General features: G+C 38.4%; 2 protein-coding genes across 7 annotated transcripts; both read left to right on the top strand.

Annotated features, from left to right (window-relative positions):
- The first annotated feature begins 734 nt into the window (after nucleotides 1–734).
- On the top strand, nucleotides 735–11,006 carry LOC144059581 (equilibrative nucleobase transporter 1-like). Of its 2 annotated transcripts, none has more exons than XM_077578758.1 (13): nucleotides 735–780; nucleotides 1,527–1,735; nucleotides 2,987–3,116; nucleotides 3,344–3,390; nucleotides 4,085–4,161; nucleotides 5,207–5,299; nucleotides 5,392–5,531; nucleotides 5,904–5,995; nucleotides 6,076–6,219; nucleotides 7,202–7,309; nucleotides 7,872–8,058; nucleotides 8,472–8,595; nucleotides 9,060–11,006. In XM_077578758.1, the coding sequence occupies exons 2-13, from the start codon at nucleotides 1,549–1,551 to the stop codon at nucleotides 9,201–9,203; spliced, it is 1,473 nt and encodes a 490-aa protein (XP_077434884.1). In that variant the 5' UTR covers nucleotides 735–780; nucleotides 1,527–1,548; the 3' UTR covers nucleotides 9,204–11,006. The 2 variants fall into 2 exon arrangements, with proteins under 2 accessions (XP_077434884.1, XP_077434885.1); XM_077578759.1 differs by having other exon boundaries at nucleotides 754–780; nucleotides 1,604–1,735.
- Nucleotides 11,007–11,156: 150 nt separating this feature from the next.
- LOC144059580 (equilibrative nucleobase transporter 1-like) lies at nucleotides 11,157–20,299 on the top strand. Of its 5 annotated transcripts, none has more exons than XM_077578755.1 (14): nucleotides 11,157–11,282; nucleotides 11,978–12,246; nucleotides 12,390–12,594; nucleotides 14,823–14,952; nucleotides 15,142–15,188; nucleotides 15,526–15,602; nucleotides 15,995–16,087; nucleotides 16,175–16,314; nucleotides 16,917–17,020; nucleotides 17,097–17,240; nucleotides 17,358–17,465; nucleotides 17,540–17,726; nucleotides 19,026–19,203; nucleotides 19,270–20,299. In XM_077578755.1, exons 3-14 carry the CDS (start codon nucleotides 12,414–12,416, stop codon nucleotides 19,432–19,434), a joined length of 1,554 nt encoding a protein of 517 aa, XP_077434881.1. In that variant the 5' UTR covers nucleotides 11,157–11,282; nucleotides 11,978–12,246; nucleotides 12,390–12,413; the 3' UTR covers nucleotides 19,435–20,299. The 5 variants fall into 5 exon arrangements, with proteins under 5 accessions (XP_077434881.1, XP_077434880.1, XP_077434882.1 ...); XM_077578754.1 differs by having other exon boundaries at nucleotides 11,873–12,246; XM_077578756.1 differs by lacking the exon at nucleotides 11,978–12,246 and having other exon boundaries at nucleotides 19,026–19,149.
- The last annotated feature ends 565 nt before the right edge of the window (nucleotides 20,300–20,864 follow it).

The raw sequence follows: 20,864 nt of genomic DNA, 5'->3' as shown, positions 1-20,864 counted from the left end.
ATTTCTTTAAAAGTTAGTTTTGTTTTTGGTTTTGAGATTATTAAGCTCTTTTTGTTTTATACCTGAAAGTGACATTTTCCCAAACTTGACAGTCTGAGGCCAAGAACTACAGTCTCACACTGTCCGTTGAGTATATAATATATATATGAATATAAAACAAGCGAGTCAAAAAACACAAGTGAATGATATCCACAACAAAATGTTAAAGTCTTCCCCACTGAGATCTTGTTCATATCAAATCCTGATGTAGTAACATTCCAGTGGCTTGGTGGCCATTGGGAAATCCGGGACGAATCCCGAAAGATCCAGGCCGACATGGCCCAGTAATTTTTTGTGTGTGCTTTTGTCAAGATCCCAATCAAGATCTCAAACGAGGCTGACCTCTCTTTACATCAATTTTTTTTTTTAATGTTGGCTCCTCAAACTTCAGATTCTCACTTCTGGCTCTGATACGGCTTTTTCATAGCATCGCATGCTTTGGTCACATGTATTGACGAAAGTTAACAACGGTGTTTGGACATGAGCTAGGCTAGAAAAAAGTGCATTCTAAGACAGCTATCTAGCTAACAAATGTATATCTGATATGAGCTTGAAGAATCGACATTTTTTACATGACTGTTTGAGAGAGGCCAGTTGCCAGCAAACAACAACAAATGAAGTTCGTGCAGCGATCGCTGATTAGCAATAAGGAGTTGCCCTTTATAAAGGCAGTGCATGCGGCAGTGATTAAGTGACGGGTTTTGGGAGCGCGTCTCGGGACCTCGACTGAAGAATTACAAGGTCTGTATGACTTGGTTTTGGGCGGATGTGGAATTTTAACCCTTACACTATTTTCTATTCACACATAATAGGTTCCGGGTCAATTTTAAATATCCTCATGAAAGTGGAATGGATGATTAATGCTTTATCACTGTTTTAGAGAAAAGGAAAAACATTGTTTTTTTTTGCTATATTGCAGGTACGTTTGCCTCAAGGCACTCTCTAACCTCTGTATGACTTACGTTCCTTATGTTTAGTATGTGTTGTCTTTTTCACTATTCCGAGATTACCTCATGGTCAATCTGTCAAATTCTGCGTGAACCTATGCAAATGTGGTGGAAATACATACAGTTCTCTAGACTGTTCCAAGCTTGGGTTGTAAAAAAAAAAATTGACAAATTGATCAAATATACATTTACACAATTTCTAGATTTTTTTTTTTTTTTTTTGAGAGCTCAGTATTATTCATTCGGCAGCTAACACTGTTAGGGGTCGAGTTTGCCCCTACACCGTGAATGTGACCCCACCCAGTATATATACAAGTGTGTATGTGTGGTGCATTATAATTGGGAGCAGGTGAGAGGGAGCAGAAGGAAATGATGATGAAAGGATTTAACAATCATAGTGGTAAATCTAAAATCCATAGGTCAAATTTGACCTGGAACTGTATGTAAAGTTTTGTAATCAAGATGGATTCAGAACAGACAGAGAAATAGAGAAAAGAAACAGGCAGACATTTCTCATTGCCATCATCTCCTCCTTGCCAGGTGTGTGCACACAGCGTGAACTATGTTGCTGTGTTCAAAGCGCTTCAAAGTGCAAGACAGCCTGGCCTTCATCACAGGCATGGTGGAGAGTCTGTTCTTTGCAGGAATCATGTTCGGGTGGGCCTCGCTTGTGTTCCTCCTGAAGTCGCAAGGCTTCTTCGGCTCCTTTTGCGTCAACACCACAAACAGTGATGGCTCACAGGTCCAAGGTCAGTTTGCTCCTCTTCCCTATGACTTTGAATTCTGAGCAACTGTGGGGACCATTAATGTAGCAATTTACAACACACCATTTGGTAATGAATTGTTTGAAGCACCAAAAAAAAAAAAAAAAAACGAGGGGCCACTTGGGAGCCTCTTTGAACTGTTAGGACTAAAGGTAATCTTGAAATAAGGTTAAGGGTTAGATCAAGAGATTGTAATACAATCACCTTGTATTAATCTTTATTCACAATAATACTTGACATTTTTTTGGGCTCTCTTTAATCATTTTTGTAGCTGTCTTGTTTTGCAATTGCAGATTAGTTAAACATCAGAGACAACTTTGAAAGATCTTTTCAACAGTTCTATTTAATTTTTTCAAAATTAGCCTCTTAATTTCTTAATATATATGAATGTATAGCCCTAAACAAAAAAAAATTGTTTAAAAAAACAACAACTATGTATTATTTATATTGCTTTATTCTAAACATACACAGAAAGCTACAAAAGAAACAGTATAGTATTAACTCAACTTTAACTCAGCAATAAACACTTCATAAACACTGGATGTATACACACGAAAACCTTCTCAATTAACACCTCTGGGCTTATGTTAACATGTAACAGCCTGTATTAGGCCATTTTGCTAAAAGAGGGACGTTTCTGGGCTGAAAGTCAATGTTTACCCTTCCAGCCAATCACAGAGCGGGGGGCGTGTCGTTGAAGGCAGGCGCAATGTTGACGAGAAGAATGGGGTTTGAGCCATGGGAGGAGTCCGTTTTGAATTGTTTGTTTACAAACACAAATGGTCAAAACTTAAGACCTCACCTTTAAAGAGACAGCGTGTAGGATTTAGTGCCATCTTGTAGGGAACTAATAATTTAGTCTTTAAAAAAAACACACTATTAATTTTAATACAAAAAAAATATTTTCTATCACATACGGATACCGAAAGGAGGAGAACTCTGGTAGGCTGGCCAAGTGGGGGCCCTGTGAGGTTATTAGTTCACCACTAATGGTCCAAACATTGGCACTTATTTTATAGTTCTCAACTTAATGACGGTGTCTGCAGAAAAAAAATCATGCCCACTGACCTTAGTTCAATGCTTAAAACTCTAAATGGCTGACCTCCTAACTTGTACTGTACATTGGCATTTGGTGTCAAAATGGGTAAGGCGCAACTATTTTGGTCTTGAGTGGTGTTTGGGAGCTTCTGCATTTGAACTAATCATATTTTTTGTTTGTTTGTTCGTCTGTGTCAGATTGCAGGGGGCAGGATGAACAGTTCTCTCTGGTCTTCACAATTGCATCCTTTATGAATAATTTCCTGACATTTCTAAATGGTGTCATCTTTGACCGCTTTGGCACCATGGTGGCTCGGCTCTTTGGATTGTGAGTGTTGAAATACAATTTTTTATGAAATTTCACATGTTAGCCAATGTTTGGCCTAATACACAAAAAACTTGCATTGAAATTACATCTATAGTTAGTCATCTGTCTACATTAGATCATGGATGCAATGTTGATTTAGATTAGCTATAGATTTAGCTTGACCTCACCTTATTATCAAATGCATAACAACACAATGCAAATAATGACTTGTGTTGTGTTGCAATCAGAGCTTTACACACTGGGGGTATCTTGATGTTGGCCTTTGCAACTCCAGGTAAATATCAACATAGTTCTATTGCCCAATCCAGGGGTAACCAACAATTTTGAAAATGAGAGCTACTTCTTTGTTACTGTGAAGGGCAACCAGTTTGATAAACACTTAATAAAATGTTTTTAGCTTTAATTATGTACTACTATTAATAATGAATGATATCTAAGATGTGAATATTCCCATTGAACCAGGTCATTTCATTCTCAGGGCATTGAATCGCTCACACCTGTACTGTGTCTTATAATAGGGATGGGCAACTGGCGAGTCAATTCAATGTCCTGATGGGAAAAAAAACAATAAATGATACTTGATGATTACTTTTTATATGTGGAGAGAGGGTACACTTGTCTTATTAATAATTCCCTACAATAATTATCAACAGTGAGTTAACAAGATTGGAAACAGATAAATATTAAAGACTATAGTTTTGTGAACCTCTGCAAGTGTTCAAATGATCAATTTGACTACATTCCTAGGAAATAACAATGAGTGTCTTTGGTGAGCTATTTTTAGACAAGCTTGTGGGCAATTCATGCTGCCTTCAGGGTCTACCTAGCGCATGTTGGCACCACGTTGGTGGCCCCAGGCCTATTCATTGTATAGCCTACAAAGAAAAATGAACTCTTATTATCATAACGTGCACATGAGGTTCTTTGTCTGTTCTTTGTCTGTCCCCATTTTTGTCTCTCTCAATTAGCTCTGTCCATGCTGCTTTACCCGGCGCTCTCGTTCATAGCCGTGGGTGGAATGATGCTGCTCGTGACCAACATGCAGGTACAGTTAGGAATGCAAACATGCCAAACTACATACCAACATGCCATTGCCAAGTTCATCGGTGTCTTGACAAATTCTCTATCCGCATGTGAATGCACTCTGTCCCAGTTCTATCTGAACTGTTGGTGATTTTAGGGGATTTTTGTTAGGCCTTTATTTTGAAGTTGGTATCTAACTAATGGTTGTTAGATACCAACTTCAAAATAAAGGCCTAACAAAAATCAGCGGCTTTATGTTTGTAACTTGGTTGCACCCTTCCTTCAATGAAGCCTTCTTTGATCGCTAATTTTCATGTCTGCTTCTTGGGATCCGTTTCAGTGCATTCTTACAGTCATAACATATGGACCACATTATTCATAAATGAGGTTAAAAAAAAAATAGGATATGTATGTAAAATATATATATATCTATAATACAGTAATTCTCATTTGTAATATTTTTATTTATTTATAATTAATCGAATTAGAATGAATTAACAAATTGTTTAATAAAATTATTTTTTATAAATGTTAAATATCTATCATAAGCATCAGGTAAAATCCTCACATCTCCAAAGTCATCACTTTTCAGGAATAATTTAAAAAAAAATGTTTGTTGAGTCATTAACATTGCATTATCAAAGACAGATATCTATTTGTCAGTAATTTGTAAATACAACATCCCCATGTGTGGACTGACCAGTAATATGACATTAAACAAAGTTGGACATGAAAGGTTAAAAAATGACAGTGATGATAAGTAAAAGATGTGTTTTTAGAATATTTCACTTTATTACTAATATTTCAAGTTAATCAGTTAGATAACAATATACATCAATAAAAAAAATTCATGCTAACATAAATACTCAGTGGGCTGAATAAAAAAATGCAACAGGACATATATAGCCCACGGGCCACACTTTACCCACCCCAATCTAGAATCACAAATTCCTGTTTTTTATGTGCTTTTTATATAAAGGTGTACAGTATTGTCCATTCGTCATCATCCACGAATACCTTAAGAAAGTTGGTGAGAAAACTCTCCAATAATAGTTCTCCTCCTGAAGGTGGCAAATCTGTTTGGTGCTCATCGTTCTACCATTATCACCGTCTTCAACGGAGCCTTCGACACTTCCTCTGGAGTCTTCCTCATCGTTAAAGTGCGTCAAAGTGGGGGAGATACCTTTTGGCAGGTGTTAAAATACATGGTTTACTATCTTTATCAATGATTACCTTCACTTTGTCCTTACAGTTGGTATACGAGGCTGGCATCCCCCTCAGGGGCAGTTTCCTGTTCCTGGCCGCCGGCAGCATCCATCACGTGCTCAGGACCATCTTTCTGTTTCCCAGAACTTCAATCCCGTACCCGCTGCCTGACCACTACAAGTATGGGTATGAATCTTAAACACTGCTATCGGAGTGAAAAGATGATGGAGGGAGTCAAATGACAAGTAAATTTTTTTTTAAGACATATCCCTTTCTTGATGCATTTGGAATGTGGAAACTTAGACACAAGGTTGGTATAGTGATTTGAACCCACAATTTCATAACGATGAGGCTGATATGCTAACCAGTAGGCCAACACACAACACTGTATTAGCATTATAACAAAAAGGTGTTGTAAATCACTGCTGGTCCAGATTTGTCAACGCAATGTAACTTTCGAGGAATGAGGCCTAAAATTTAAGTCACTCTTGCTGTAATAGCAAATAGTAGTGAGTAGGAAGCCCATTGTTTTCTCTAATTGTCCTCTCTGACCTTCAGGATATCCTGCAGAAGATCAAGGAAGTCCAATGAAACAGCGCAGACTTCAATAGATGAGCTGCCACCTTCAGAGAATGAACCAGAAAAACCTGGTGTGTGCATTTAGGAATTCATTCGAACACAGTCTTCAAACAAATCATGACTTACATCTCATCTGCATTGCCTTCCTCAGAGAAAACCTTCCGTGAATGTGTTCTGTCCAAATTCTTCTTCTTCGTCCTCATCTGGCTGTCTGTGATCCAACTGAGACATTATTTGTTCATTGGCACCCTCAACCCCGTGCTGGAGCGCCTGGCTGATGGCGATGCGTCAGTAGGTATGTACACGTGCACGCATTTAACCCTGGAGAACCCACGGGGTGAAATTTGGCCCCTATAAATTCTTCCATCTAGTGGATGAATATTGTACTTACATGAGCCAGAGTGGTGGTGACAAGATGGCTGGCAACATGCTGTTTTGTTGGAAATCAATACAAACAAAACCTTGTTCTCAGCAAACCATCAGATGGTATAATTGTGTTTTTTTTTGTTAATCTATTTCATATCATGTTGCAGAAGGCCTAGGAGTATGTTTTATATATATATATATTTGGATAAATTAGCAACTCTGAGCTAGTTCAAAAAACAAGGGTTAAAATTGAAAAAACATATATTTTGGTGTTCAGTCAACTTATAGCAGTCATTTTATGTATAATTCATAATTTTCCAAAAGAAGAAAAGGGTTCTTGGGTTCTCCAGGGTTAAAACCACCCACCCAACAACACATTTCGCACATATACGTCCCCTATACGTCCCCCACTTATCTCTAGCACCAAATCTACCCAGCTCTACTCTACTCTTCTCACTTTTACTGGTACCTCCTCCTTTGCTAAAAAAAAAAAAAAAAAAAAAAGGAAAAAAAGTAGCCCAGTTCCAAAACGTGATGTCATTATTTCACATTTATTTACTCATTTTGCTAACTTGTCGATTAGCATCAGCGCTACGCGACAAAACATTCCGCGCATTGTTTTTGCCTGTGTGTGCAGTGCGTGCTAGCTGCGGTCGCTTTAGTATGACGTCACTGGCGAGGTGAGGAGGGGCAATGGCCGTGGCAGTGGATACTCACTGCTTTTTTTTGTGTAGAGCAGAGCAGAGTAGACTAGAGTAGGGTAGATACCGTTGGTGGAAACGAGGCTATTCTGTACCTCCAACAAGGTTAAGAAACACTGGTTTAAACGACATGACTGTGCTACTGCTAATAGAGATGTGACATTTTTAAAACATTTATGCCTCACCCTTTCTTTTTTTGTCCGTTGGCAGTGAGCCAGTACATCAACGCCTTTGCTTTCACTCAGATGTGCGGATTGCTGGTTTCTCCCATTAATGGCTTCATCATGGACCGACACAAGCGCAAACCCCCGGTGGCAGGTGATAACACACATGCACACTCCCTGCCTCTCCCAAACAAATTTTGCAGATATAACAATAAATGTGAAGACACATTTTGATGTAACAATATTAGCAGCGCGCTCCTTCAATGCGGCAACATAAGAAGGCAGCACAGAACAAATCTAAAGTCCATGAGTAACTCACTCACCATAACACCAAATTAAGAGCCGCTCGCCGCGGAGCGGGCCATCATGCGTGGGAATCACCTGTAGCTGTAAGTCCATGCACCTTTCTTTTTCTTCTTGGTCATAGCAGGCTCCTGCGGTGACCTTTTCCACATTGCAAGGAAACTTTCCAAATATGTCTGTTTTTTACTCATTTTGTTAACTTGTCGATTAGCATCAGCGCTACGCGACTGAGATAATTAGCATCTTGACATGCGTCAAAATGTCCGTCGTAAACAGAGAGAATCCGATCACTTTTCAAAATAAAATATTTTCAAGCCTCGGCTAATCAATTAACCACAAGTACAGTACGTTTTTTTATTATTATTTTATGTTCATGTTCGTGTTCATGTGTGTTTGTGTGTGTGTGTCCATAGGAATGAGTGAAGCGGAAGCAGACCTGAATTCCGCAGTCCTCTCTTTCTTCCTGACGTCAGTACAGGCTTTGGTGTTCTCAATTTGCGCTTCCATCCCCGTGCTGCCACTTCAGTACTTCACCTTTGTCATGCAAATGATCAATTACAGCTTCCTGTATGGCGGAATGGCTGCTTTTGTCGCTCAGGCGTGAGTAAACTTCAATGTTCAAACGTGTTAAGGCCGACTGTCTCGATTCAGAATACAAATCAGCGGTGACTATAAAAGCAGAAATTAAAACTTAAGTGTTGGTAAATCAAAAGACAGGCAACGGGTGTTGATTGGATAGTGGCACAATGCTTATTTGGTGAAAAAATAATACATTTTGTGAATCGTAGCATCCATTGTAAATCAATCACGAGAAAAACACATCCTTGATTTCTGATTAATTGTGAAGGTACATATACGATGTGAAACATATTTGATAAACAGCCCAAGGTTGCCTTTTCAAATCATTTTTAACTTGATGCCGACACTACCAAGTGACATCAACTAAGTAATTGTGTTTTACTGTTGCAGTCTTGACTCACTTCCGTTTTGTCTGTGTTCTTTGGCAACTGTAGTTTTCCACCGTGTCACTTTGGGAAGTTGTTCGGCCTCATCTTGGGTCTCTCGGCGGTCTTCTCTTTACTACAGTACACCTGCTTTGCTGTGGTGGAAGAATTGCTGGATGGGGATCCTTTATATGTGAGTGCGTAATTGTACAGGGCGCAATGAAACTAAGATTATTTTTAAAAGAAAAAAAGAAGAAGAAGCCTGCACTGCTTTGCTGCATTAAGAGTGCTTTGAATCTGTAAAAAGTACACTGAAACCTCAAAACTATGAAGGAATTTGACACCAAAATGTACTGCCCAGTATCAAGACACTTGAGCTCATTCATGGGTCATGAGTCCTCCTAAAACCTAAAACACACAACTGACAGAAACACTGGATTCCAATTGACTATAAAGGTTGTGTTGCAAAATATTAAGTTAAGGAAACAGACTCTTTTTTTTTCTTCTTTTTTTTTACATAAATAATTCTGTTACAAAATAATAATATATATTTTTTAAATTTTTATTAGTTTAAAGAGGCAGTATGTTAGGTACCAACAATTTTTTTTCTATACATTGATTGCCGTTGTATTAATTTGCCCATTCATGTGTTTGCAGGTGAACATCGCTCTGACCGTGCTTATCCTGTTCTCCTTCTGTCATCCCGTGAATGCGTTACTGCACTGTCGAATGCTCGCATCTCAGCGAGCCAAAGCCAACACTGTCACTGACAAAAACACAGTCGCTGTTATGTGGAGTTAGTGCTTTATTTTCTGCTCTGAGTCCCCATTAAACGCCATTAATTTTTTTTATGATAAATTGGTAGTCGACTACTAGCCGGCCTACCCATAATGCACCGCGCTGACAAGATGCGCACTTCGCTTATTATGGCAGCAGTATAGCCACAAGATTTATTTTTTTATTGTTTTAGCGGCGAGAAATGTAACACAAGCCAGATTGATTGATTGGCAAAAAAGCGGTCAGGGCGCATCTTATCTGACAACGCGCATGCGCATAATTGGTTTATTTGAATTGTTCTGCGGTAAACGTTCAGTTCATCGCCGAGTCACAATGAGTGCCGTTCTCCTGGAGAACTTTTGAGGAAAAGAAGAATATAATTTCAAGTGGTCGTCCTACTGAAGTCATCATCACAAAAATGGGGAAGAATTTTGTCTGTCACTTTCAAGCCAGGAGTAGGAGAAACATACACAAACAAACAAACATCGACATCAGCAAGGATGAGATGACAAATATTTTCATAATTCTAATTCAATAGTTGGGAATATAAATTAAAACGATTCTGCATTGTCTTAAAGTGCAATAAGTGAGGTCTTTCATAAATGTAACAAAATCTATTTTTTAATGAATTTATGGGAAAAAGAGATATTAATCTGTGTGTATATGTGTGCATTTTATTTCATGTAACCCTGACTGGATGGTTTGATAAACAATGACTTCTTTATGGAGGTAAATATGGTGCAAATCTAACTGGTAAAATTTTTTTTGTACCTGTAGAAAAAAGTCAAAATTGGTATCTGTAAAAAAAAACGTGTACAGTACCTGTAAAAAAAAAATTGTATGTGTAAAAAAAAAAAAAATTGTATGTGTAAAAAAAAAAAAATTGTAAAAAAAAAATGTATGTGTAAAAAAAAATTGTATGTGTAAAAAAAAAAATTGTATCTTTAAAAAAAAAATTGTACCTGTAAAAGTCATGATTTGTACCTGTACAAAAAAAATTGGAAAAAAAAAATGTATGTGTAAAAAAAAATTGTATGTGTAAAAAAAAAAATTGTATCTTTAAAAAAAAAATTGTACCTGTAAAAGTCATGATTTGTACCTGTACAAAAAAAATTGGAGCTGTACAAAAAAGTGTACATTTGTATCTGTAAAAGTTGTGATTTGTACCTGTAGAAATGACAACTTGTAGTCAAAGAAGTCGCCACTAGGAGTCACAAGTGGTTTTTCTGCTGCTATCCAGTCACGTGAGTTTTGCACCAAATACCCCAAAAAAATTTGGCAGGTAATTTTTTTTTTACAGATACAATTTTTTTTTTTTTACAGGTACACATTTTTTATACAGGTACAAATCACGACTTTTACAGATACAAATTTAGACTTTTTTTCTACAGGTACAAAAAAAATTTACAAGTTAGTTTTGCACCATATTTACCTCCATACTTCTTGATTAGCCTACAGAGAGGGCTTGAAGAATGTGCATGATGTGCAAACGTGTGTTCTAATTGACCACACTTGTGCATTTACACAAACTTCTTGAGCGTTCCTTAGACGATGGGCTTACAATGCCGCTTATTCACCGTAACCAGCAGCAACCACTCACTAGGCCCACCTATCTTAAAAATATTGATTTCCCCGTGGTGTTTAAACTGCGCCCATATTTGGACTTCCTGAGCGGAGCGGTTTGCGTGTCGCCTGCAGCCTTGTCAGTGCTGAGTGTGTTTGTGTAGTCTAATGTTTGTATGCTTCAAACTAGAGTAAAACAACTGAGTCCACGCCCAAACTGCTGTTGAAACTTTAAGGGATCAATAAAATCACCATTTAAGACAGCATTTGAGCACGTTTACTTGGCTTATCGTTGTCCGATGTTGACATTTGTTTGATAAGAAATGAACTACTTGAGAACATCACGCTACTGTATGTAAGTGTATCTGATATGAGCTTGAACTGTTTTTAGAATGTTAGAATGCCGTTTCGCAAAAGCAGCATGTGACGTTGCACAGCCATTAACGGTCATCGGTGAGGAGTTGCCTTTTTATAAGGAAGCGTGTGAGTGAGGGATTGACATTATAACAGGATTTGCAAGCTCCGCTGAGGAATTTCAAGGTCGGTATCACTTTGTTTTGGGTAGATGTGGCAGAATTAATTAATGTTTCATATTACATATATGTAATAATAATAATAATATCAATAGTGGAAATATATTTCCACATATACATTGCATGTTTTGCCAAGAATATCCTCATAATAATTGCCTAAAGCAAATTATGGACTACTACTTGAAAATGCATTAATAGTCTGTCTGATATTTAAAAAATGATGATTAATCCTTAATCGTTGTTTCTGTGAAAAAGGAAGTGTTAGCAGTTGCAGATGTTGCACCTTAAGGCACCCTCCGACTGACTACCGTTCTTTATATTTAGCAAATATATTCTGATCATTCTTGTGCTGTTGTACTCTTATCACCTTTTCTTTTTTTTTTCTTCTTTTTTGTTTTTTTTTTCTGGAGAGCTCAGTATTGTTCATTCGGTAATTTTACCGATTTGACATGTCATCATCATTGCTCTCCTTTTTTTTCTTCTATATGGGTGATAATGTGTATGTGCGTGTGTGCGTGCGAGTGTGTGTGTGTATTCATTAGTTCACCTAAAACCTATTAAAAATCCCATACCGTTCCCCTAAACCGTATACTTCAGAATCCAGCTAGAGTCGTGAGGTTGTCAGGAGACCCGAGGAAGGGTCAAAGAAAAGAAAGAAAAGTGAAATCCAGCACCAACCAGACATCACCTACTACCCACCAGGTTACCAACCAGAGTCTTTCACCAACCCCAGAAACATCTAAATTCCAACCAATTAGGGAGACCTCAAGAGACCAAAGGAGAAACTGAGGAAAGGAAGGAAGGACAGATGAAGCAGAGTGAGATCCACAGACATCAGCCTCCACCGATTCAACCACCAGAGGAAGAAGCAGATGTTGGTGTGGTGGATCTGGCAAATCTCGTCTATTTTGACGGGCACACTGTCACAGGCTACGATTGGCCAGGATTCAACTACTTTTCCTCCCACAGGGGTGCGAACGCCATGTTACACTAAATTCTGTCAAAATATCAAATGGTTCCATTTTAATTGAACGCGATGTCGTTCGTGGATTCAGCATAGACACAGAAAAGAAATAGACACATTTCTTATTTTGCATCACCTTCTCCTCACCAGGTTTGTGCGCAAGAAGCTTGAAGAATGAAGTCAAAGGGACTGAATGTGCGACAAGGCTTCACCTTCATCACAGGCTTGGCAGAGTGTCTGTTCTTTGCAGGATTTATATTCGGGTGGGCCTCACTTGTGTTCATCTTGAAGTCGCAAGGCTTTTTCGGCTCCTTTTGCGCCAACGCCACAAACAGTGATGGCTCACAGGTCCAAGGTCAGTTTGCTCTTCTCCCTTCTAAAAATAGGGCTTAGGATCTAGTGGCTGTCATCTTGCTAGCTTGCAATGCATTGTTGTTGGAAATCATCAGAAGGTTGAGTTGCCTTGAGCATTTTTTTTTAAAGCTGCATTAATGAGTGCAACGTTGTTTTTTTGCACACGACTGCCACTAATTTCCGATGCTGCATTGTGTTTTTAAAAAAAAACAAAAAAACTTTACGTCGTAAGACGCTGCCTCATTAAATCTGCACATTTTGTTGGGAAAAAAACTATTTTTAAACCATGTGAGCGGAGTCAAACGTTTAAGCCTATGGGGAGAGATTTGTCCAAAAAATATTCACACAAATAAATGTGTGATTTTCACGTGTTTTTCAAATCCACAATTTTTTTTAGAGTTTCACATGTGGTTTTTTTAGATCCACAAAGGTATCCGTGATTTTCCCATTTCTTTTTTTAATTTTGTGTTTGCATTTTCCATGACTTTTGCTTGCGAGTTGTCGAAAGTGCATTTGTGGATCGTTACGCACGCGCATTTATTTCTGAGACAAACATCACGCTGTTTGGAGATATTCACACACACACACAAGCGCTCTCAGATGTTCACATGCGTCTAAGGCCCGTTCCTCCGCCGTCCACGGGGAGGCAGTGTTACTGTCTCCATTGAACGGGAACAAACCGTTTCTGTTTGTCGTTTAAAATTGGTCATTATGGGACTGCTGAAAGCAGCACATATTACTCTCCACCCTAGAAAATCCAGAGATTTTTCCGCAAAAATGCGGCCCGTACCGTAGATCGCACCGGGACAAATGAGGTATCAAACGATGCGGCTCGATCTGACTCGGTGCGGCATTACTTTTCTAGGAATTCCGAGTTACCATGGCGACCCAATTCCCCAAAAACTCCCAAAAAACTCCCATAGGAAATGAATGGAGAAAGGGGGAACAAATTACAGATCAAGCACCTTTTTCCAAGACACGCTGCGCACGCATACATTATCCGACCGATACGAATTTTAGCTCATTTTGTAGGAATTTTTCCCATCTTTAGCTCAGTGTCGAAATCTTTTTTAAGGAATGAAAGCTCTCCCCCCTGTGCGGGTTCAAAGACAGTGAGTGAATTAGGCTTCTACCGCACTCTGTTGACCAATTAACTTCAGAGTGGCGGGAAAAAAGAAAAGTCTACTTCTAATTGCAAAAGTTTCACTTCAACTCTTCACCATGGCCACAATCTTTGCTCACTAGACATCAAATTCTCACAGTTTGTAGTCACGAGTGTCTTCTTTCAGACAAACTAGCTTTTATTTGGCTAAGGTGTCATTTAGTACCTTTATTTTCACTTTAAGCTCGGACAAGTCGGACCAACTCGCCTATCTCTTCCATGTTAAATTCAGGCGCCTTTCGCTCTTCATTTCTGATAAATCATAAGTTTTCAACCTGCTCCCATTTGGTCATTTTTCATCCGATTAAAAAAATGAGAACATGTTCGTGTTCCCCAAACCCTTGCCGTTCTAACGAGCCATTTCTTGAATCTGTATCTTGAACCGTTAAGTCGTGAGAGGCTTTTGTTCAAGGGGTGCGTCTCTCATACAATCTTAATGGAATGTGGGGCGAGTGACGGCTCCAAGTCAAAAATGGGTGTGCGTTCTTAAAGTGACAGTGACATATTTTTAGATTATGGTTAACTTCCACATTTCTTGACCGATTCCAGTCATTTAAATTTTAAACTGTTCAGCTCATTTACATTTTTTAAAATACATTTTCAGTGACAGTGAGATACTTTTAGTTGATGTTGATTATGGTTAACTTCCACATTTCTTGAGCGATTCCAGTCGTTTAAATTTTAAACTGTTCAGCTCATTTACAAGAGTCAGCAGTCCCATTCAAAATTTCCGCGGGAATTTTTCTAGTTGAAAAACAAAATACAAAAATACTACTCGGAGACGAGGGCGTGCTTGACGTCACATTCAGCCCAAATGCCCAAAGAGATTTATAGTCTTATCGATCATTGTAAATGAGGTCAGACATTTACATGTACTCGGGATTGGCTGGAATATTATGGCCAAAAATATTGATGCTCATTGAAATGTTGTGTTTTACTAACTCTCCATTTTTCTATGTGTATGTTGAAAATAATGATTCAACCAGTGCAACCATTGAGGCCTTGCTGCGAAAATATTGATACATTTCCAGATATTTTTTGTTTTAATCTTTGTTTGTCTGTGTCAGATTGCAGGGGGCAGGATGAACAGTTCTCTCTGGTCTTCACCATTGCATCCTTCATGAATAATTTCCTGATGTTTGTAAATGGCGCCATCTTTGACCGCTTTGGCACGTTGGTGGCTCGGCTCTTTGGAATGTGAGTGCTGAAGGGCAATCATTCAAATAACACGGCACGTGTTTGACCTACATTTTGTAAAGCTACAGATGTAAGATATCTGGATCAAGCACTATTTTACAAAATGTTTAACCTGTCTTTCTACATTGCATCATGCTGTGCAATTTAGGTCAAATCATATCGATAATGACTTTTGGTTTGTTGCACCAGAGCTCTTCACACTTCCGGTATCCTGATGTTGGCCTTTGCAACCCCAGGTAAATGTCTACATCTTTGATGGTGGTGAAACATGTCAGCCACTTGTAAGGTGAGGCTCCAGTCATGTCGTGTAATTAGTGATTACATCTAGACTGATTATATTTTTAAAAAAAAATGAACGTTGATGTGATAGAACTTTTTTTTGTGTGTATATCCTTTAAATCAATAGTGGATTTATAAATTCAATTATTTGTACACCACTATATGACGCTAAAGATTACACATGGTCACTTTAATTCAATCTGAGAGCAGAGGTCACGCCCCACACACACCTGATAAATTGATTGTATGGCCTTTTTGCTACGTATAAAATCATTTTTTGTCTCTCCTCATCAGTTTTTTCGATGCTGCTTTACCCAGCGCTGTCGTTCATAGCTGTTGGTGGCATGATGCTGCTTCTCAGCAACATGCAGGTAGGTAATTATTATTATTTTTTTATTTATTTATCTCCAGTGACCAGTATGAGTGCATTTGGGATGCTAAAATTGGGATGCTAGAATTTAGCACTTCAAACTACTTTTATCAATTAAATGTCAATAAAATGTGACGTGTTCGGTTTAGGTGAACGGTATGGGATTTTTTAATAGGTTTTAGGTGAACTAATGAATACACACTCACACGCACATACACATACTCACCCACATACAAAATAAAAATTAATCTAAAAAAAATAAAAAAATTAAAAAAAAGAGCAATGATGATGACATGTCAAATCGGTAAAATTACCGAATTAACAATACTGAGCTCTCCAGAAAAAAATAAAAATAAAATGTGACACTCACCCGTTGAATTTATCCTCCTAAAGGTGGCAAATCTATTTGGTGCTCATCGTTTCACCATCATCACCATCTACAATGGGGCCTTCGACTCTTCCTCGGGCGTCTTTGTCCTCGTTAAAGTGCGTCTAAATGGAGGCAAAGGCTGTGCGCATTTGTCAACTTGTAGGCTTGATGTATTAATGATGATTTTCACTTTGCAACTTAAGTTGGCATACAAGTTCGGCATCCCTCTCAAGGCCAGTTTCCTGTTCTTGGCCGCTGGCAGCATCCTTCACGTGCTCAGGACCATCTTCCTGTTTCCCAGAACATCAATCCCGTACCCGCTGCCGGACCACTACAAGTATGGGTATGATTGCGAAACACTGCTCAGCAAAGTGGACATAAAAGATGATGGCAGTAAAATACAAACAAGTGCCGAATAGAAATCTTAAAAAAATGTCGAGTTTTTCTGACCTCATTTGAAGTCATGTCTTCCTTTGTCAACTGCGGCTGTCGCTTTAAGATCGTGCACGTACTCGCACGCGCACCGTGAACGAGCCTGACACAGATGCTGCAGTTACACTTTGGGCCAGAGGTGGCAGTCGTGAGTAAAAAAAAAAAAAAGTAACAATCTGTACAAAGACTGAATTTATTTTATTTTTAAAAAAACTGCTTTGCAACACAATGCTCAGTGAATGGGAGAAAATAAAATCTCACTGTCTGCTTAACATCAACGCCCTAGTTCCGCCCCTAGCCATGCTGATAGCAGAACCCGTAATTGCCACTGGCCCATCAGTATATGGAGTAGGAGCTCACTAAATGGACAGTTACTGTAACGGGAGAAGATCCAAGTCAGTTCTGCACAGGAGTCGAGTTGAGGTTCCAAGTGGGCCAAGATGGCACCATATGCGTGATTTGCTGGTCAAACAGATTTGGGTTGCAGGCTCAGATTGTCCTCTCTGACTTTAGGATATCCTACAAAAGATTAGGAAAGTCCAACAAAACCGTACAGAGTGACTATCAGATGCCGGTCGATGAGAAGAAGCCACCTGATGAGGAAGATGAGAAACCTGGTGTGTACAATTACGAATAATAAAAACAGGATCTTCAAATAAAGCATGTTTTTTATCTCAGCATTGTCTTCCTCAGAGAAAACCTTCCGTGAATGCGTTCTGTCCAAATTCTTCTTCTTGGTCGTCCTCTGGTTGTCTGTGATCCAGCTGAGACATTATTTGTTCATTGGCACCCTCAACCCAATGCTGGAGCGCCTGGCTGGTGGAGATGAATCACTTGGTATGCACACAACCACAAAGCCAAGTTGAATGGCAGGACACCGGATGACACCGTATATGACTACATTCAATGCTTTGCTAAATGTTAGCCTCGCCTTTTCTTTTTGTGTGTTGCCAGTGAGCCAGTACATCAACGCCTTTGCTTTCACTCAGATGTGCGGGTTGTTGATCGGTCCCATTAATGGCTTCATCATGGACCGACACAAGCGCAAACCCCCGGTGGCAGGTGCGTGCAAAAACCACCAGGATGGGAGCTTATGTGACCAATTATGTGACATTCTTCCCTTCTGTGTTCCTTAGGGATGAGTGAACAAGAAGCAGACCTGAATTCCGCAGTTCTTTCTTTCTTCCTGACGTCAGCGCTGTCGTTGGCGTTCTCAATTTGCGCTTCCGTCCCTGTGCTGCCGCTTCAGTACTTCACTTTCGTCACTATGGTGGTCACTTACAGCTTCGTCTACGGAGGAATGTCTGCGTTCGTCGCAATGGCGTGAGTAGCTGAAGGGCCGACGTTAACTCATTCACTGCCAATGACGGCTATAATCGTCAAATATTAATGTGAAAATTAACGCCCCTAATTTTTTAATATTTTATTCTTTAAAAAAAAACATTATTAAAAATTAAAAATATATATTTTTTAAAGACAAGGTTATTAAAAATTAGGGGCGTTAACTCATTCACTGCCATTGACGGCTATAATCGTCAAAAATTGATGTGAAATATTTCTATTAGTTTAACATTTTTTTCCACTTTTGTTAACAAGAGTATGAAAACCTTGATTTTTTTTATTATACATTTAGAACAGATATAAAATTTGTGATTAATCGTGAGTTAACTAGTGAAGTCATGCAATTAATTACGTTTAAAAATTGTAATCGCACGACGCCCCTAATTTTTTATATTTTTTTCTTTAAAAAAACATCATTAAAAATTAAAAAAATATTTTTTTAAAGACAAGGTCATTAAAAATTAGGGGTATCAGGTGATTAAAATTTGTAATCGTAATTAATCACATGACTTCACTAGTTAACTCATGATTAATCGCAAATTTTATATCTGTTCTAAATGTACAATATTTTTTTTCTAGTTTTACATAATCTTGTTAAGAAAAGTGGGGCGAAAATGTTAAACTAATAGAAATAGTTCAAATGAATTTTTGACGTCTATAGCCGTCAATGGCAGTGAATGAGTTAAGGACTACTTAGAGTCCTTTAAACTAGGTCAAATGTCCATTTGAAAACAATGAAGAGAAAACACGTGAGCGATCACAGATTAACCAATGAGTACAAATAAGATCTGTATCACAGTAAAGGAGACGAGGTGGCCACATAGATGCGTGATGGTCTAAAGACATCAATCACAAAACAAGATAACTGCTATCTGACTTTTGAATTTGTGTTTTGGAGTCACAGGCCAACCCAACTGGCCTGGCGTCTTTCAAAGAGAAGTCAAGAAAAAAAAATCTTGACAATATGTTCATTCCATTAGTCTAAACAGGGCATTCCGATTAATATTGCGTTTGTGGAATACGAGTTAAGCAGCAAAATCCACCCATTTTTATCCATCTCGTGGGGCGGCCATTTTGCTACTTGCTGCCGGCTGAAAATGGCATCACACTTGCTCTGGTAATGACCAATCACGGCACACCTGCTTTGTGAGTTTGGTCATGTGACATTCGCAAGCTGAGCACAGAGACACTGTGATGTCATTTTCATTTCAATTCATTTCATCTCGTCACTGTCAGTCACTATCCAAATATTTTTTTTCTCCCCTGTATGTGTGTGCGTAGTTTCCCACCGCGTCACTTTGGAAAGATGTATGGTCTCGTCTTTGGTCTCTCGGCGGTCTTGTCTTTACTGCAGTACGCCTGCTTTGCTGTGGTGGAAGAATTTCTGGCCGGAGATCCTTTATATGTATGTACAAGACCATCACACGGTTTAAGGAACTTACAGAAACATTGGATTGCAGTTGAGTGCTATCTTTTTTAATTTTTTTTAAATGAAATAATCATCTCTCTTTTCATGTGTCTGCAGATGAACATCGCGCTGACCGTCCTCGTCCTGTTCTCCTTCAGTCATCCCCTGAATGTTTTTCTGCACTGCCGAACGCTCGCATCCCAGAGGGCCAAAGCCAACATGGCCACTGACACAAACACTATCCCTGCTGCTTCAAGGGCCCCAGTAATACTGAGCACATGAGGCTGGTTATTGTGTGAAGTTGAAGTAGAAATGTCCACATAAAGTTTGATGACGACTGATCGCAGTTTTGGGATATTATAAAACGACGTAAGTTAAGCATTTTAGAACGTGCTAATGGTGTCCGGTTACTTCGCTGACGTCACAGCAAGACATGGGGGCGGATCAATTTTGCACATGAAAAAAGGGCATTCAAGGAGCAGTCAAAATGGATGAATATTATTGAAAAATTATGATAATTTCATTTTCCTGAGCCTCTCGCCATTGTCCCTTCAAGCACAATTGGTGCTTCACTTACCTTGAATCCACCCAATTATACTGTATGCATGCAGAAAATTATATCATTTTACAACTAAGGTACCTTTTATAAAGGGTTCAAAGAGTTGGAGTGATAGTTCATAATGTATGGGATAATTGTGTTATAAATTTTTCAATTTCTTTGTTTTTTTGTACAGTATGCTCAAAATTGAAGGTTCAATCAAACAACTTCCATGGAGGACCAAGTGTGCCTAAATAAATACATACATACATAAATAAATGTGTTGTGAAGAATTTGATTAGTGTTTATTTAATTAGTGCAGTACAGTGGAAAAAAACAAACTTATTTTTAAACAGGCTTTTAAGTTGGAAAAATGTTCTTGTATTGACATTAAATATGAGCTCCTATCATTAAAAGCCATTATCACCTTCACACAATCAAAATTTTACCGTGCAGATCGTGGGGCAGCGGGTGAAATTGTGGTTTGGAGTTTCCAAGAGGACATTTAGAGGGTTCTTGAAACAGGTCACTAATTATTGTGTAATAAAGTAAATTAATTCCCAAATGACTGACCTTCCTTCCTAGCGAAATAAATACATTTAAAGTGAACACCAACTGTGCACTAATTTTGATGGGAACCAATGACGGATACTATAACTGTATTTTCATGATGCATAAGGGAACACAAGCGCCAAAAATAATAGTGACATAAATTGAATATTTAATTAAGATATATGTTTAATGACACATTTCTTTATTATGGCAGTCTAGGCCCTTAAATAAACATATTTTTTTAGTCGTTAGTATAAAAAAAAAAGAAGATGCAATTTGTCTTTCCTAACACTTCGATGATTTAAGAATGCAAAGGTGATAAAATATCCTTAAAATGGCATTTTATTTTTTAAATAAATAAATGAAATAAAATTCTCAGCAACCAGAGAGACTCTCAGCCTGCTCAATTAAAGTGCAATACTTCTCCATGGTCAGCAGAGGGCATCGCCACTTCAAATAAAAGTCGCTTCATTTGCTCCACTGAAGTGCACTAAGGTAAGGCAGCTTTATTTATACGATTAGCCATTAACGTCTTTTAGAAATTAAAATATTGATATATTATATTATCTGTAAGATTTTCACCTAAATTGTATGATTTCATCCAGTCAATAAGAGGGAATTA

The sequence above is a fragment of the Vanacampus margaritifer genome, chromosome 10, assembly GCF_051991255.1.
Source record: "Vanacampus margaritifer isolate UIUO_Vmar chromosome 10, RoL_Vmar_1.0, whole genome shotgun sequence".
Classification (NCBI taxonomy): Eukaryota; Metazoa; Chordata; class Actinopteri; order Syngnathiformes; family Syngnathidae; genus Vanacampus; species Vanacampus margaritifer.
Note: the sequence above shows the minus strand (reverse complement) of the source record. Positions and strands in the feature narration are given on the sequence as shown.